Consider the following 17,709-nt stretch of genomic DNA (forward strand, 5'->3'; position numbering starts at 1 on the left):
TTATTTTTAAGCTTTAAATCCTTTAATTCAACTAAAAAGTGACTTTAGTAAGTGAATTGATATACAATGAAAAAAATAGCACTCTTACACTGTAATCATGCCAGAAGAAGTGAAAGAGTAGCTGAAGTGTCAGAGGTTATGAATTGCAGCAAAGATATCAGTGTCTTGGTGAAGTCTGTGTCACCTGACAAGTGAGGTCTCCTGGTAGCATTTTGTCTCTTTCAAATTATTTAAAAGAATTATACAGGCAGTAAAGTGTTTATTGATCTTTGTCACATTTCTGCTCTACAATAATTTTGCTCATTTACTGTATGTAAGAACACTTTGAGTGTGCCTGAGTCCTCCCCACACCTGGGACTGGGAAAAGTCACCACGTTTGGTTGTTCTTGGCCTTGCAGGTCAGCGTGGCTGAACAATGTCTCCTTGAGCCCACAGAGGCTTTAAAGGATGGTTGTACTCAGAGAAATGCCTAAGAATGTTGCTACTTTTGTTATCCTTGCGTGGTATCTAGTTCAGATTTGCTTTGTCTGTAGCTAACAAGACAAACTTTCTAATTGTCAGCTCTGCATATGTGATAAAGGCCCAAAAGCAGAGCCAAGTGTTTTCTTGACTTGACAATAATTTCAAAGATGCTGATGCTGATGCATAGCTGAGGTGAGCAGCGTGCAATTGAGCAGGATCTGGCTTTTCTAATCTGTTCTGGCTTGAGGGCAGGGTGCTGAGGGGATGCTGATTTCACTGGTGAGGGTCTCCTGAGGAAGATGTTTTTTTGTTGGGATCTGGCGGGGATGCTGATTTCACTGGTGAGGGTCTCCTGAGGAAGATGTTTTTTTGTGGCTGGCTGGTGTTTAGGTTTTAAGCTTCTCACTGCTGTGTTGCTCAGGTTTGCAGCTTCTCAATGGTCCTGTGCATATGGCATGCCCTGTGACACAGCACCAGTCAAGCCAAGCAGTGGCACTGTAAATCCTAAAGTGCCACTTACAGAAATTTGTCCCATGGTTTTTCTGCCTGTATCTCCGTTACCTGACAAAACTGTGTCCTCCTCTGAAACTGAGCAAAATGCAGTAGATTATAGTCTACATGGAGCTATTCCAAGATATTTAAAAGTGAATAAAAACCAGCACAGGGAAACTAAAAATAACACTACCATTCTGTGGAAAGCATGAATGTGCCGTGACAGAAGCAGAGTTAGGGAGGAGAAACTTAGCCTGGTCCAGTTAAAGGCATGCTAATAATGGTGTAAAAATGCCAAGTGCGTTTGAAAGCGGCTTCTCCATTCAGCACAGATGCTGTAACCCCTGGGGCCAGCTGTCCCTCTGTCCGCAGTGAAACCTCTGGGTTTCAGCAGGGCAGCACTGCCCGGGGCAGCGGGAGGGGACCCTGGGGATGATCTGAGTGTCACCGTTCGTCTGCGAGCCCCCGGGAGCCGCAGCTCCGCATCCAATGTGCACTGCAACCGGGCACTACCCGCGGCGGGGACTGCTCTGTGCTTGCTGCTTTTACTGCCCAGCCTAGGGTGAGGGTTACCCCTAGGGCTAGGGTTAGGGTTATGCCTAGGGTTAGGGTTAGGGTGAGGGTTACCCCTAGGGCTAGGGTTACGGCTAGGGTTATGGTTAGGGTTAGGGTTGTGCCTAGGGTTAGGGTTATGCCTAGGGTTAGGGTTACACCTAGGGTTAGGGTTAGGGTTACGCCTAGGGTTAGGGTTATGCCTAGGGTTAGGCTTAGGTTTACGCCTAGAGTTAGGGTTAGGGTTTTGAAAACCACAAAGCCCAGAGCTACAGGCACACTGCAGCTGCATAGGGCATCCCCAGGGGAACACAGAAGTGCCAAAACATGCCTTCCTCCACAGATTTCTCCTTTCAACCATCCTTAACCCCAGGCTGCATTTACTGCCCTGCCTAGGGTTAGGGTTACGCCCGTTCCGGTCCTCGCCAGGTGCCCGGCAAGGCACCGATCCCTTCTCAGCCTTTTGCTGCCGCTCCATCCATCCCTCTCTTGGCTGCACCTTCTGCAGAGCCCCGCGCAGGGCCCGGCTGCCGCCCGTGTCCGGTGCGGTGCCCTCCGCGGTGCGGGCGGTGCCCGGGGCGCTCCCGGGGCCGGGCCGGGCGCGCGGGGCCGCTCCGCGCCCGGGGCACGGCACGGACCGGACCGGACCGACACGGCACGGACACCGGCCGGACCGCCCCGCCCAGGGGACACCCGCAGTCCGCCGGCATGGAGCCGTAGAAGGGAGCTCCCGTGGAGGTGAGTCCTGCGCGCGGCGCTTCTCGCGGCAGTTCCCTTTTTTATTAAAATAGAAGAAAAAAATAAAAGTCCCTCGGAAAAAGAAAAGTTCGTCCCTCCTGCCGCCGCGCGCGGGACGGGCCAGAGCTGCGGCTGCTGCCTCATCCCTCCCGGGCTCCGGGGCGGGCGGAGGGAGCGCGGGGTCCCGCTGGAGCCGCGGCGGTGCCGGGGGCTCGGGCAGGGCCCGCCGCAGCTCCGCATCTCCGTCCCGGTGCCGCTGTCGCGGAGCGGATGCTCGGGGCCGGGTCCGTCCGTAGCGGCGCGGCCGCTCCACGCTCCCCGGACTAAGCCCTGCTGCTGTCGGAAGCCCCGGGAATGTTTTCTGTCACGAAGAGGGGGAATCTCGGTTGGTACCGAGGGTCTGTCAGCCTCTGGAACGCGTCGGGGGCTTCCTGGGAAAAGTGTTACTGCCGGGGATTTAAAATAAAAGCACTAGAGCCTTTCGGGATGATGCAGCGCGGTGGAGTCTGTTCAAGTGGTGCCGGTGCTTTGGAGGCTTGGCTGCTCTGAGTTACCGTGCTGGGTGTTGGACTTGAGACCTCTGCCTGCGAAAGTTCCGTGACAATAAAGCTGCCCTGGTTCCCTTTGGAGTCCGATGGAAATCTGCTGAAGAGCACCAAACATTTCTGAAGTGGCTCGGATTCAGTCGCTGTTTTCAGAGAGCCTGTCCTTGGACTGCTGTGTCTGCCAGGATTCAAAGAATCAAAAGTTTCTGCTGGAAAATGCTGTAAGCTGCGGTTTCTCAGAGTTGTAGTAAGGTTTGTGTACTTTTGGCAATTTCTGTGCCTGTTGGGTTAACGCTCAAACTTGGGTTTGTACCGTGAGGGGAAACCCATTGTGGCAGGAGCCAGCAGTTCGTAGTGCTCCTCGCAGTGTTTATAATGTCTGATATATACTCCCTGAGTTTTTACCCTGATTATTTAAAAAACAATAACATTTCTAGCGTCTGTGTAAGGTTTGTGGATGCTACAATATTACTGCCGGAGTGCAGGCAGATTTGGTGTTTTCCAGGGGATTTTAGCGGCGGGGGCAGGCGGGGTGAGCTGCTGCGGGCTGCGGGAAGGGCTGCGGGAAGGGCAGTGCCACGGTGCCCTCTGGTGTTTTCCAGGGGATTTTAGCGGCCGGGGCAGGCGGGGTGAGCTGCTGCGGGAAGGGCAGTGCCACGGTGCCCTGCCGCTCTGTGAGTGTGCGTGGCTGTTGCATCCACACCCGAGACAGGCTCTCGTTCGCCCTGAACGAAAAGGGGACGCTGATTCTCAGCAGGGTTAAACCTCTGCAGCCGCGTGGCTTTCCGCGGTGTCCGTACGAGCAGGTGAACGCCTGCCCTGCTCCTGAGCAGCGCACGGAAGGAGCTTCCCTCCGGAGGCAGGAGCGGGCCAGCCCCGATGGGGACACGGTGTCCGAAAAGCTTCGCTCGTGCCAGACCCGAGGCAGGCGGTGAGCGTGGGGAGGGAGCTGAGAGCGAGACGAGCGCTGGCTTTGCGGAGAGTGGCTGCAGAGGAGACTGGGGCACGCGGGGATTTGGGGTTTTGGGCTCCCTAAGCCGGTAATGCACGGGAAGTGAGAGTTGTGGCAGGACACCGAGGCACGGGCAGCGCCTCAGGGGCGAGCCCGTGCTTCTTCAGGGGCTGTAAGTGGCGATGTGCAGGGTGCCTTCCTGAGAAATCACTGAGATGTTTCTCCGGGCACCGGAGACCTCCTGCCGCGGGAGCACGGGCTCGGGACGAGCTCCGTGCGGAGTGCCGGTGTTGCTAGGCAGCAGCTTGCACCTCCAGCGTGCTCCCGATCCCGCTCTGCGAGGGGAGACCTTCCTCTCCCGAACTAAAGCTTTCCAGCTGGTGACCAAGGGTAGAAAGCACATTTCCTGTGGGTGTGCGTGCACTTCTGGCTTGCTGCTGGGTACTGGGGAGGGGTGGTCAGCTGGGGAGGTTCAGGGTTGTTAGCTGACAGCAAGACTTCTTTACACTCACTCACCTACTCGGGCTGCAGGCGAGCCCAGGAGACAGAGATGAATCTTTGAATGTTCCATTTGTAAAGCTTGAGACTTCTCTGCAGAGCACCTTTTTCCTTTCACAGTACCTGGAAGCTCATTGGAGGTTTGTCTTCAACTTGTGTGGTGATTGATGCTTTAGCAGTTGGATAGGAGGGGGTGGGAAAGGGGAGGAAGGAAGGCCAGGTGTGCCACATTAATGCACTTAGCCAGCATGAGTCAATTTTAGTGGATGCCACACAACTGCTGGAGCCTCCGTGCAGGAATGGCACTAGTCAGTGCTGTCTGAACTGCTCTGTATCTCACAGAGCAATGGAAAGCCTTTTAGTTTTCAGAGCTGCCAGTCTGGTGGCTGCACTTTGAAGCAGTGCAGTAGCTGAAGCTGTTGGAAGCTAGCAGGGGTGGGACTGACCACTCTCCAAACAGAAGTCAGATCAAAAAGGAGCCTGAAAGGGTCAGGAGAGATTCATAGGCTGGTTGGTGCAGGTGAGTTCAGCAGAAGCGCTGATCTTGTGGCACAAATTGCTTCTAATCAGGCAGGATGGTGGTGTGGGAGAAGGAAGCTTCCTGCTTTGATGGAGGCTGAGGGCTTGGGCCTCAGAAGAAGCTGGACTTGGCAGCCTTCAGCCTGACAAGTGTGGAAGTGGAGGCAGGTAGGAGCAACTTGCTGGTCTCAGGATCTCGTGGGTGTTGTGCTGTGCCACTGTGGAGGGTTTAGGAGTGGGTTTGGAGCTTGGAGGGTTTAGGAGTGGGTTTGTCTGGAGGTGTCAGGCAGCTGCTGGGGGCAGCGTGTGTGTGAGCAGCCCAGCAGAGATGCAGATAGGCTGCTGGAGAGGCAGGAGGAGGGAATGGGGACAGCATGTGAGGCTGGTACTCCTTGGGATGCTCTGCCTGCTTGGAGAGGGCAGGAGCATCCAGGCTGTGTGGATGGGATGTTCCTGTAAGGGAATTTGGTTGGTTTGCATAGGCAGAATAATCTTTTCCATGACTGTTCTCAGCTGTTTCCTGGGGAGAGAAGAATACGTGTTACAGCAATCACTTAAAGCTATGGAGAACAGTGTCTCCTATGTGGCATTTGGAAGGGGGAGGCTGTTCAAAACTTTCTATGCCCTGGGTTGTGATGCCCTTGTGGGACCAGAGGTGGAGGAAAAGTTCCAAGGGGCTTGTGCAGCTAGTCATCCCTGCTGGCTGAGGTGGGAAATTGCCAGGGATGGCTGGGGCAGGTGCCTTGACCCATGTGTCTGAGGGAAAAGGCTGAGAAGTTGTACTCACTGTGAGAAGTACAAATAAAGCATTTATAGTGCATGGGCTTTTCCTGCTCTCTGAAACATTCCTGCTTCTCAAACTGAGGCTCAAGCTGAAAATATCAAGGGATGCTAAATTGTGAACAATTGTTAAACAGCCTTAAAGAGCTGTATGGGAAACTGTGTCTGCTCTTCATTTCTAAGCCTTCCTCAAACAATGAGAGTCTGAGCTATTTATCAGGAGCTCTTTTAGTGCTGGAAGGGAAAGCGAACATTTAAAGTGTATCACAAAATAAAGAGGCACTTTAAGAGGCAATTTGCTTTTCAGGACGTCCAACTAAAAATAAATCTTTCTTTAAACAGCCTTGAAAAGAAAACAGAGAGAAAAGATCTTGCCCTTGCTGAGAATAAGGAAATCCTTTTTGCTAGCTTTGATGGTGAGGGTTTCCTCTGGCATCTGGTACTAGATCCAGGTAAACCCTCTTGGAACTGGTGGAGAGCTGAGGGATGTGTTATATTCAGTTACAAAGCTGGTGAGAGAGAGACTGTGTGTTAGAAACTTCTGTAGGGATTTTGGCTAATCCTTTCCACCCTAAAAGCACTACAGAGAGTTCCTTCCACCTCCCCTTTTCTTTGTTTTATGTAACAGTTAATTAAGAAGGATGTCTATTTGACAAAGCAATTTCAGGGCACATAAAATATGTATTTTACTCTTATTTTGGCTGAATCAGAACAAAACTCCATTGCTTTCAAGACTTCTATAAAATGTGTCAAAGGAACATTCTATAAGCAGTTTCTCATGGTTCTCAAATTCTGGGGGATGTTGTTTCTTTGCTTACTTAATTATATTCTTATTTTCACTCAGACAAATCTGGCAATGAATATGTGTAAAGTCCAGCCTCTGGTTATGTAAGGGGAAAAAAATTCCCCATCAAGAATCTGTTTATCACTTTAAGGAGCAGCAATGCTGCCGAGTTCAGTGAAAGCAACTTACCTCTGCTGACGGCAAAGTGCCATGTCTGGCTTCTCTGGGACTGTTTTCTAAGTGGAAAACTGTAGACGAGTGTTTTCTAAGGAGCCTGACAGCTGGGATGTCATCTTTTCCTGTTAATTCTGTCTTCTTTGAGCATTATGTATTAGTTAGGAAAGCGTGTGGCCATGGATGAGATCAAGGAATGTATTTCTAAGCACATCACATGCAGAACTGTATTTTCACAGAGCCTGTTTCATTAACGTGCAGGAGTGAGTTTGGTCCAGATTTTCCATGAGCAGTGCAAATCTTGTTATTCTGTTCATATTGCAGAGCTGTGAGTGTGTGTAAGAGCAGGGATAATGTCAATACGGCTGACAGTCACAGCTGTAGTCTCTCTGCTGTGTGGTCATGGAAAGAGGCCTGTTTTAAAGGCTCTGTAAAAGCAGGGAACATTTCAGCATGCAGATGGCAGCCCAGTCTAAAATCTAGTTCTGTTTGTACTGAGCACCTCCGTATCGAGCCTTGAGGAGCACGAGGGGAACGAGAGAAGTGGTGGAGGGGGGGAAAGAGGAGGGATATGCTATCTTTCAGGATTGAGACCTCCCTTTGAACTGTCTCTCTCCATTTTTAATAGCTTTTCTGCAAAAGCTGCTTGGGGAGCAGGGTTAGGATGGGTATGAAAGAAGCAAAGCATCTAATCTTTTGGCTTAATAATGCCCTGGCGTCGGCAGCTGCGAATTGCACAGGCTTCCTTATTGATATAAGAGCAGAGAGCAGTGAGTGAAATTGGTGTGGGTGAGAATGGTCCCTTCTCATCTCTTTTAATATGAAATGTCTTCTACTTTTGTAGTTGAGGCTCTGTAGAGAGGACCTGTGATCGCTGGCAGGGCTGTCTGAAGCACTCAGGAGGAGATGGCCGTGACCTGAGCACTGGTGTTTGTTCTGGGTGTCAGCAGCTGAAGAGCTGGAGTCAAGTGCAGCCATGGTTTTTCTGGAATTTACAGGATTTATCAGTGACTCTGAAGCCCAACAGCAACTTGATTTTTTCACTCAAGAGCTCTGAATAGCAGGAGTCAGAGTCCTTTTTTTCCTGTGTGGGGCTTCTCCACAGCCCAGGGCAGCCTGGCTGGGCTGGGTCTGAGTAGTCTCTGAGCCTGTCTCAGCCCAGAAGAAATTTGCCATCCTGGGACAGTGCCCTGCAACCTTGTCAGCTGTGAGAAGCATGTGTGGCCACCCATGGCTGGGGCTCCTCTCTCCCCTCAGGTGGCTGTGGTTACTGCTGCACCTCGCTCTGCATTGGGAGCTTCCTGCTGTAACTGCATCAGTTCTAGGACTTGGGCTGATTCAAAGTGATCTTAAAACCCCTCCCCTTTTCTCAGTGCTAGTGTACATGTTTAGCTTTCCAAGTGTAGATTGCCTTTGCATTTTCTTCTCTCCCCAGTGGGCTTTTCTGTAAGCTTTTAAGTACTTCTGCAAGGTGGTGAGAGGCTAAACCCCGCTCTGTAAACTTAAACTCTGGCTCTGAGAGTCTTTGCATTTCCTACAGTACTTCATGTTGCCTGAAGTACTGTATTGATTAAACCACAATCTGCAGGAGTAAATATATGTAGAATATTAATAGCTTCTACTCTAGGGGGAAAAAGGCTGTAAATTAATTGATCCATTATGTTGACCTCATAAACCATGAGGGCTTGCAGTGCAGCTGTAATCCTCCTCCCACAACATGTATTTCACTTTGAATGTCTGTAAAAGGTCTGGACTACTCAAAAGCTGTGATACTGGACACACATCTCCATCTATCCTAGGATGTGTAGTTAGAATATTGCAATGTTGAGGCTGAACAATAATTCTCTCTGGAATCTAGGGTAGTGCTGAATCAGTACATCACTGATGGTGCAGCTGGCTATGAGGCTTAAAAAACAGTAGCTAACTTTCCCACTCCTTTGCCATTCTCATTCCTCCTCACAGTTTTCTGTGTTTCCAAGTGGAAGAGCTGTTGTCATGAGGGGTGAGTACGATTCAGAGATTTAAAATCTGGTTTGGAGATATAATGAACTGGAATTCTGTGTGAGTTGCTTAGGGAATAGAGGTCAGTGTGTGGTGTGAGCTGATAGAACTCCATCTGCTAATCAGTGCTCAGTAGTCCTAGTTCTTCTGGTTTACAAACCTGTTAAGATGGGCTGCTTGGGTTTTTATTGAATTGGCAGCAATTTAGATATGTGCATACATCATATGCTCATCACTCTCTGTAGTGTTTGATGGTATAGATATTGTCATCTTTATCTATATTCAGAGTATTTCAGGGGATTTTCCCATTTCCTGTTCTTTTTCTTTTTTTTCCCCATAAATGAGCACTATTTTAGGCAACTATTGGATCAGAAAATTCTTGAAAGAAAATGTTCTTGTGTTAATGCTCGCAGGGTTTTCTCTGCAGGGCAAGCCAGCAGTTTGCTCAGTGTTGAGTCTGACTGCCACTTTACCATAGCTAAAATCACTTCTACACTCTGCAGCTGGACCTGTTAAGGGGGAAGTTAACGGGATATTTGCCATCCACAGTATTTTTCTTTTGTGCTTGGCACTGAAGCCCATTTTTTTGTTTCTGTGTTACGCTATACGATTATTTTTGAAACTTTAAGATTCTGCACTTGGTGTCTTCTACAGTTCCATTTGGAAGATATTTAACCTTTTAGTGGAAGTATTAAAATCTTTTCGAACAAAACCTGTGTGTTAACATCAAAGGGTGTTTCTTCTCAAATAACTGGTAAGATTCTGAGTTTATGCCTTTCAAATCACAGAAGATCTGTGAGTTTTAGGTTTCTATTCCTTTATACCCAGACATTCAGCCTTTAGGGGAGTCATTACAGATAAGTATTATAACCTTGTCAGTATTTGGCTCTGGGTTCCCTTTGCTTTGTCAGGACAAGACCTTGCTTTTTCCTTGTTGTATTACTGTCATGCAGGTGATACACTGCTGAGCCAGTAATAATCCCAGACAGTTTAAATGTTGTCTCTTTGTTTCTGTTTGCTTCCAGTTTGTGTAACACAAGCACTGTGTTGAGCAGGCACACCCTGTTTCCCTCATGTCTCAGTGTCAGAGACAAATTTTAGGAGAAAGTGCTCTGGAATGAGCATTTCCTCTAAAGAGAAAGGGCTTCAATATCTCCCTTTTCTTCTTCCAGTGAGAGAAATGGATACCAGGGGATGCAAGTGAAAAAAAGTAAAACTGTTTATTAACAAAGCAAGCTGACTGGCTCATCTGTAAGATACAGCAGTCATTTCTGGGCATGAAGCAGATTATTAGGGAATAAAGTATCATCATAAAATAACCCTAGGACACCCCATTTTTAAATTTCTCTTTGAGTTTCAGCTGAACAAGGAGAATTAGGCAGATGTTAGGCAGGAGTTTAGTTAAGGACCTGAGTTCAGTGGAGAATTAAATCCTGCAAGACAAATGCTGAATGCACACTGCCTTGTAGAATTAATGCTCCTTGTGTATTTAGACAACTTAAGTGGCTGGTTATGATGGTGAAGATGCACAATGAGTTAGGCAAAATGAAATATTTTTTGATGCTCATTGAGCAGCAGAGCGAAGAACACTGCATGACCCATATCAAGTAGAGCTGAAGAGACATTATTTGAGCAAGCATGCATCTCTGATCTTGAGTATTTTATCTCTGATCTTGAGTATTTTTTTTTCTTTGTTTGAGGTATCAACAAAAAGGAACTGGTGCCCATTGTGGATTGCTTCCAATCAGCATATTATATAGGCTGACAATCTTTTAGTAATAAACAGCTCAATGTGGTATGTTGGCAAAAGAGAAGACCCGAGAGTGAGTTCATATTAAAATTTAAAACCTTAAAAAGTGGGCTGGGGAAATGGTTTGAAAAGAAATGAACAGGACTCACCATCTAGCCTACTGTAAAAACAATGAAAGAATTACTGTTGCCATTTCATCCTTTGTGTGTGGGGTGAAAAGAGTAATTTATTTTTGTGATATATCTGAGCAACAAAACCTGACAATTGGAAATCACTAAAGAGGTGGGTCGCTGTTTTTAATGAGTGCCTTCTGCATCACAGCTTCTGTAGAGAAACCAGAACCTACAGAGCCTCGTGGTGTGTCAGCAAATCTCAGCCTGTGCACAGGAGTGTGCCTGAGTGCACATGCACTGCTTTTCCTTTCTTGTTTTCTTTCAAAAAGGAGCACTGCATGAACAAAGCTCGGGCTACAAATTAGAGCAAAGCTCAATTATATTTAAAATGTGAACTTGGGAATCTTTGTGCTGGATTTTGTGCAAAATATTAATGCTGTGATTTTATTTTCATTTCTAAGTGCCTCCTTCTAACCTTGTCCCTTGAAGTTCCTTTGAGTCCCAGAAGCCATACGAGCTGAAGGGGTGCTGGAGAGACAGCAGGCAGTACATGAAGGAAACGGGAACACAGCAATTTCCCAGGCTCTGTTTCCTGAGGATTTGGGTGGAAGAAATACATTTTTCAAAAGAGATGAAGTGTGTTAGGCAGGATATGGGAGTCAGGGTGTTTTTTGTTAGAAGAACAAAATCTGTGCTGCACTGCAGCCTGGTCCCCTTGTGTTTTGGGTGCCTGCTGGACACTGTGACAGTTGCCTGAAGTCAGGTCTGTAGCACAAATTGGTGAAGAGGGAAGGAGAGACCTTATTGGCAGTGAAGTGATGAAAAATTAAGTTATTACACCTTTCTGCTCCTACACTTCTCCTTCTGATAGCAGCAACCTCCCTTTACTTACCTGGCTGGTCACAGCAAGGCTTGGATCACTGACTTTTTCACCTCTGTCAATAATAATTTCATTCTGTGTCTCTCTTCCCTCCTCACAGTGATTTTAGGCAAGTTGGCTGTAATTGGTATTTCTATGTCCTTATTGAGTAAGGTGTCTTCTGGGAATGGCATGAACTTGGTTCCCCTGTTATGAGGGATATCCCATGGAGTATTAAATTCTTGCTACAGCTGTGTGGCCCTACTCACACCTGCTTGGAGTTTGCAGCATCAGAGTAAGTGGCTCCTCAGGAAAATGCTGCTCAGTGCCTGTGAGGGGAAAGTTTTGTCTAATGGCAAAATCAGCCCCTGCTTGCAGCGAGGTGGCATTGAACTCTGGCTGGTTTATTCTAGCTTGTGTTTCATCGAGGTGGCACAGTTTGTTCATGTTCTTCATCAGCTCACAGGTATCCACTACACATTTATTCCCAGGAGCCTGGCACAGGGCTGCCTGACAGGTGAGTGAATGGTCCTGAGGACAAAGTTGAGACCAATCCTGTTGGGACACATGGTGAGAGTCTTGGCACACTCAGCTCCAGAAACCTCCTGAGCAAATTTAGAAACTTAGTCTTGAACTAATACAACCTTTCTTCTTCTGGCTGCTGGATGTTCTTCTGGGGGAAATACAGCTTGTTTTGTATCTTGTGTCCTTTGTTAAGCTGAATGTTTAAGAACAGTCATCTTGGGCAGGGCAGTTTGAACAGCCTGGTTGTCTGTAGCTGGCTGCTGACCCACTGGTCACTCTGCTGTGACTGATCCCACTGCTGGAGTCTCTGCCATGGTGGAGGTGACAGCTCAGACTCTGATGTGTATTTTCATGCCAGCCTCAGTGGAGTTGTGTCAGATGTGACAAGCTGAGGCTTTGGGCTTGATTATGAGTGACTGGGTGGTGCTGTGGTTTCCTGCCTTTTTGCTGCTCTATTTTCCTGATTTGTGGAGGTACAGAGACTGACTGCCTTGGTGAGGCCAGGGCTTCAAAAAGTACAACTCCTATCAATGCTGACAGAACCAAGAATTTTCTGCTCTGCCTAGCATTAATATGGGTTGGCAGAACTTGCTTTGAATTTTTAAACGTATTTAATGCAGCCTAGCTTGTTTGGGGCGGAGGTGTACAGATCCACATGAAAAAAGGACCTAGGAATTCCATATTTCAGCTGCAATTACTGAGGGGGGGAAAGTGGAGAAACTAATTTGTAAAGCTATACTTGAAAATCATTCTAGCATAACATCATCATTGCAATTATCTGTCAAAAGATTTAGTTCAATTACTTTTTCTGAGCTCTCTTGTCAAGATGGCCTTACTGGTTTCAGGATTGTGTTACTCCAAGGAGAGGTCAAGGAAGAGTGAATGCTAATTCTGTCATTAACCACTGTCAGACAGCCTTTAGTGCTTATTTTTTCTTGAAAATGCCTTAGTATTGTTACTGTGAGGAATCAATAGACAAAAAGTGCCATAGAATTCAGAGAAGAAAAAAAATCCACTCCCTGTTTATAGATTGTAGTACAGTAAGGTGAGAGGAAGAGAACTTCAGTTTAAAGTGGTAATTTTGAAATAATTGAATAGCAGCACAATTCCTGTAGTGTAAAAGATTACACGGGGTTACTTACATTTTCTTCACACAACGATAGGCCAGTAATAAAATTACAAGGGAGGAATATTTGATGTAATTAACTCAAATTAAACTGAATAAGCGTCAGTGAACAGCAGGACATTGCAACCTCTTGCTGCTTGGTTGTGTTGGGTGAATGTTCAGAGCTGGAGGGGCCTGGGCTCCTCCTGGGGCTGAGGGTTTGGGAGCTCTGAGTGAGCTGGGTGGGCAGAGGTGTTACAGCATTTATGGGAGGATTCCATTTCACTGGCCTCAGTTTTGACTGCTAGTGCTGATAGTTGTGTGCATTTCTGTTTAATTGAAACTGCTCTAAAATGTGTGCTGAATCTTTTGGTGCAAATAATAACTTCACAGTAATTTAGATGGCTGCCAACTTTATCTGATGATAAGGGTCCTGATCTAAAGTCTGTATCTTTATATGGAGATTAATTCCTGGAGTGTCAGGCCACTTAAAGGCCCATGACTTCAAGCTAAGCATAGACTTAAGGACTCTAGCTTATAATTAAGCATTTTTCTTTGAGAGAGATAGGCTTTGATGAATTCAGATTTGTTCTACCTGTTTTTAAGTGCAGAGAAGGAGCCTAGGTTTGCTTTTCCTATCTTTTTTCTAGTGGCCTGGTACTTGTAAATGAAAACAGAATTAGCTCCAGCAATTATATAAAATTAAAAATAAAATTCTAAACTAGATTTTCCCTGTTTCTTTTTTAATGTACATAACAAAAGTAAGTAGTAAACTTCACAGGTGAGACTTCTGAGACCTACATTCATTGATTTCTGACTTTTGTTCACATTTCTTTACCTCATTGTATAGGAGAAATTTCTGGAACAACATTAATTGTAGGCATCATAGGAGCTTTTACAGTGCCACCAGTGGGATAGTAAGGTTGCTAAGAGAGATTGTATGAATGACCTATTCTTTTTCTGAATAATAAGATTTTTTAAGTGTGTGGCCTGTTTGAGACAAAGCTAATTACGACCATCAGGGTTTCCCCATAACATACAAAAATAACATACAAAATAAATAACACAAAAATCTGCCAGATTAGACCCATACTACTTCAAATAAACTGTTACATCTTGTGATTTTTTCTTTGAGAGCAAAATGGTATTTTTGAGATGTCATTTAAGAAAACCCAACCCTTTTGTGCAATAGTAAGAGGTAAATCGTTTATACACGGTTACTTTGAACTGATGTTTTCCCACTCCTGCCTAAACATAAACTGAGAAGTTGTTACATTAAGCCATTGCCCTGTTGTGGTTCTTTGAGAGATGTTTAACTGTAGCTGCTGCTTTGTTGTAGTGAAAAGCTGTGATTCAGACTTTGTACTATGTTTGCATTTCAGCTGCCACAGAAAGTGAAAAATGAAGCCTCTTGTTTTCTTGGTTCTTGTGATCTGTACTGTAGTCAGCATGAATTTGAAGCTCGTGTCAAAGAGAAATTCTGGTAAGTCACAAAAAATTATTTTTACTTTTGGATCTGGACCTCATGTTCATGCAATCAAGCATTTTAGATGGCTGCATTTTGTTTTGCATATATACTGCTTGTTCTGTTCTGCCAAAAAAAAGTCATAACTGGTGTGGTTTGCTTAGTAAATGAAAGCTGTTTGAAAGTGTCCTTATGTTTTCTTTTGTTAAAAAAATTAAAAAAGAAAATGTTGATTGGGTTGAAACCTCAACCAGAGGTATTACAAAGGTAATAATGTCTTTGGCATTGTGGCATTGTTCTAACATCCAGTGTTTTACTCATGCTAAGGGATTTTCTTAACTGTGGATGTGATCTGTGATGAGTTTTAGGTCTGGATGATTTTTTGTATGTTGAAATGCCATTTTTGGAAATGTCATGCTGGCTTGATATGTGATCATATAACGGGTTAACTGGGAAGAGCTCTCCTGAGTAGATAATCTCTGATTATTCTGTCAGTAAAAGAGAGTAGGAGTTGGTTCATGTTTACATCTGCTTTTGAAACCTTCTAGTAGTGAGAGAACTCTTCAAAGAAGCATTAGAATCTCTCCTTCCAGGGTAGATAGCTCCTCTGGATAATGGTCATCTGTACCTGAGCCTGGGGTGATGTCTACTCCATGCAGCTTTGCCCTCTCGAAGAGTGACTTTGGGAGACTGTTTGTATTTCTCAAGTGTGCTGTGAGTTCAGAAGGAAGTGGGTCAGCTGCAGGGCTGCACAGGGTGTCAGTCTGCTGCAGCCTGGGCTGTGTGTGAGGGTAAACGTTGCCCTTTGAAACTTCTGATGGCATGTTGTTTTCCCACACTGTTTGTGTGCTGTACTTACCTGTGTGAGGGCTTCCACTGATCCTGCTGGCCTCAAGGTCTTCAGTCTTTTCAGCACTGCAGTTGCAAACAGAAATTCTGGCTTCAGTTGGTGTGGCTTGTGTTAATTTCTGCATGTCTTAGGAACAGAGGAGAAAATTACTGGGCTGTCTATTAAAAAGAATTGCATGTCACATCCCAGGCTGGGAAGTGTTACTCTGGGAAGTGCCAGATGCTGGGCTCAGTTCTTTCTGCTGGGATGGAAAGTGTAAATAGAGGTTGCTGAACTGAACCAGCCTCTAGCCTTTTGTTGTGGTTATTGTGCCCAGAGCCTAGTTTGTGCTGTGAGAGCAGTCATGGATATTTGTGGGGGGAAAGACTATAAGAAAATAGTGCAGAAAACAATCTCACCCCTAAGGAGCTGCAGCTGGGCCAATTCCCAAAGATTAGGAACAGGCCACAGTCATGACCAGTGAGAAGAAGAATGCTATAAAAGAGTGGGTTGGCTGGTTGAGAGGGAACTGGAGTCAGCTGGCTGCTTTGTGAGGAAGAAGGAGTCAGTGCTCTGAGGAGCTGCCCATGAGAAAACACCAAGAAGGTATGAAACTTTTGTGATAAGGAGACAACAGCGTGGAACTTTTGCAGTAAGATGACAGCAGATATTAGGGTTTGGCTACAGTGCAGTCTTGGTCTGAACTCTGCTAAGGGTGATGGTGTTCCTGCTCTTCAAAACTGCTGTCACTGGCCTAGATAGAAACCCTCTGTGAGATTCACAATCAGTGTGAACCTGAACAGCCTCTGTTCTCTGATGCCAGGCAACAACACCTGGCTGCAAGTAAGGGTCCCTGCAATTCCTTTGCCAGGGGCACACAACTGTAGAAGTGGCATGCTGGTGGCTGTAGCATTGTTCAGCTGATAGTTTACCTTTAATTAGATTTACATTTTTAAAATTTGTTTTCTTTGACTCTGCAGAACTCTGACTCTTGTGGTTATAGCAGCTGTTGACAGTGTCAATTTAGGTTCAGTACTGGTGGGAAAAATGCTTTAATATGTTAGACTGCCTCTTGCTAAATATATCCCACTAGTGAATAGGTGGTTCTTTCTTATTTCATTTGATTGTGCCAGTATGTGTTGAGAATAAGATGAAGAGGAAAAAATGTACATAAAGTCAAATTATAGTTTCTTTGCAAGTACATAATCATGTAGTTGGCTTTCACCTTGAGTACTCATTCTGATTGCTGCATGGACCAAACTATTGGTTTTTTTCTTTTTCCACTACATTAAAATATTTTTCTGTTCCTTAGGTGTCAGCACTTGGAGTAAAACTAATAATTTTACTCCTTTTCTGAGAGGTCTTCACATTTGAAGAACTTGTTTGATTGCTTGGGGCTTCACTAAATGTTATATGTTGTGAAGAGAGATGTTCCAGCCACTTCTGAACTTTAACTGTTGGTATAGTTTTAGTGGAAGATCGGGGACAATGGGTGGATGCAGACAGGCAAATGCACAAAGGAACAATGTCAGCATATTTTCCATAGGGTGACAGTAGCTCTAACAGGCTGGTACTGGAGTTCAGAGTGGGGTTTTTTTGTTGTTTTTTTTTTTTTTTTGCTGGAGTTCAGAGTGTTTTTTGTTTGTTTTGTTTTTGTGTTTTTTTTTTTTTGGTTGGTTTTTTTTTTTTTTGTTGGTTTTTTTACTACACTGATGTCTTGATGAAGGAGAGTGGAAAGGGGAAATTAATGCAATGGTTATTTGTGGGCAGCTGCTCTGCAGTGTGCACTGGAAGCAGGAATAGTGTTTTAGCTGTAGATTAGAGCTGAGGTGGGGGAGTGGATGAAGGGCCCAAAGGATGCTCTGTGGGCAGGATCTCTGCAGCAGAGTCTGGATGGGTGTTGTAGTCTTGGGTCTTGCTGGCTGTTGGTGTGGGGATGTCTGTGCTTGGTGAGCATCCTTAAAAGGGGAAGGGAAATTGTGCAGTTATGTAGAGCAGTGTGAAATAGTGCATGGAAGGTGCTGACACTGATGAAAAAGACAGATTTGGGCTACTAGAACAATAAACCAGCAAAATTGGTGTCTTTGCTGACTTATATAGACTGGCATTTTTTCTAAGCAATGCATAGAATTATTGCATGAATGGCCAGAATTGTGATTAGTGTCAAGTACAAGAGCAAAAATTGGTGTCTTTGCTGACTTATGTAGACTGGCATTTTTTCTAAGCAGAATTATTGCATGAATGGCCAGAATTGTGATTAGTGTCAAGTACAAGAGCAATTATGGAGTTGACTGGCATGTGTGTAATATCACATAATGGAATGTATCTTGTTTAAGGGGTAGGGAGGACTTAAAGAGAGCTGACTTGAAGAGGAGCAAAGAAAAGGTGAGATATTGTTGTCAGGTAATACAAAGGCATCACTCAACCAAGGCAGTCAAGAGTGGGTTAGAATGTTCAGAAGGTGAAACTGGAATTGCCTTAAAGAGAGGAAAGGTTTGGCTAGGAAAGCATCTTCAGAGGCTGGTGCAGAAATTCTCCTTCAAAGTCCAGGAATGGAAACCCAAGG

At 45.6% G+C, this 17,709-nt stretch overlaps 1 protein-coding gene across 7 annotated transcripts in view; it reads left to right on the forward strand.

Annotated features, from left to right (window-relative positions):
* The first annotated feature begins 2,137 nt into the window (after positions 1-2,137).
* The window catches only part of IL1RAPL2 (interleukin 1 receptor accessory protein like 2), a 339,847-nt gene continuing 324,275 nt past the window's right edge, over positions 2,138-17,709 (forward strand). For 2 of the 7 annotated variants that reach the window (XM_039717660.1, XM_039717666.1), the window contains exons 1-2: positions 2,138-2,244; positions 14,232-14,332. In XM_039717660.1, the coding sequence (XP_039573594.1) occupies positions 14,251-14,332 (82 nt within the window). In that variant the 5' untranslated portion in view covers positions 2,138-2,244; positions 14,232-14,250. Of the gene's footprint in view, positions 2,245-2,545; positions 3,042-3,600; positions 3,721-4,515; positions 4,760-4,792; positions 4,927-14,231; positions 14,333-17,709 lie in introns of those variants that run through there. The other 5 variants (XM_039717665.1, XM_039717667.1, XM_039717664.1 and 2 more) reach the window with 5 other exon arrangements.

This window comes from Passer montanus, unplaced genomic scaffold (assembly GCF_014805655.1).
Source record: "Passer montanus isolate IOZ18808 unplaced genomic scaffold, ASM1480565v1 scaffold38, whole genome shotgun sequence".
Taxonomy (NCBI): domain Eukaryota; kingdom Metazoa; phylum Chordata; class Aves; order Passeriformes; family Passeridae; genus Passer; species Passer montanus.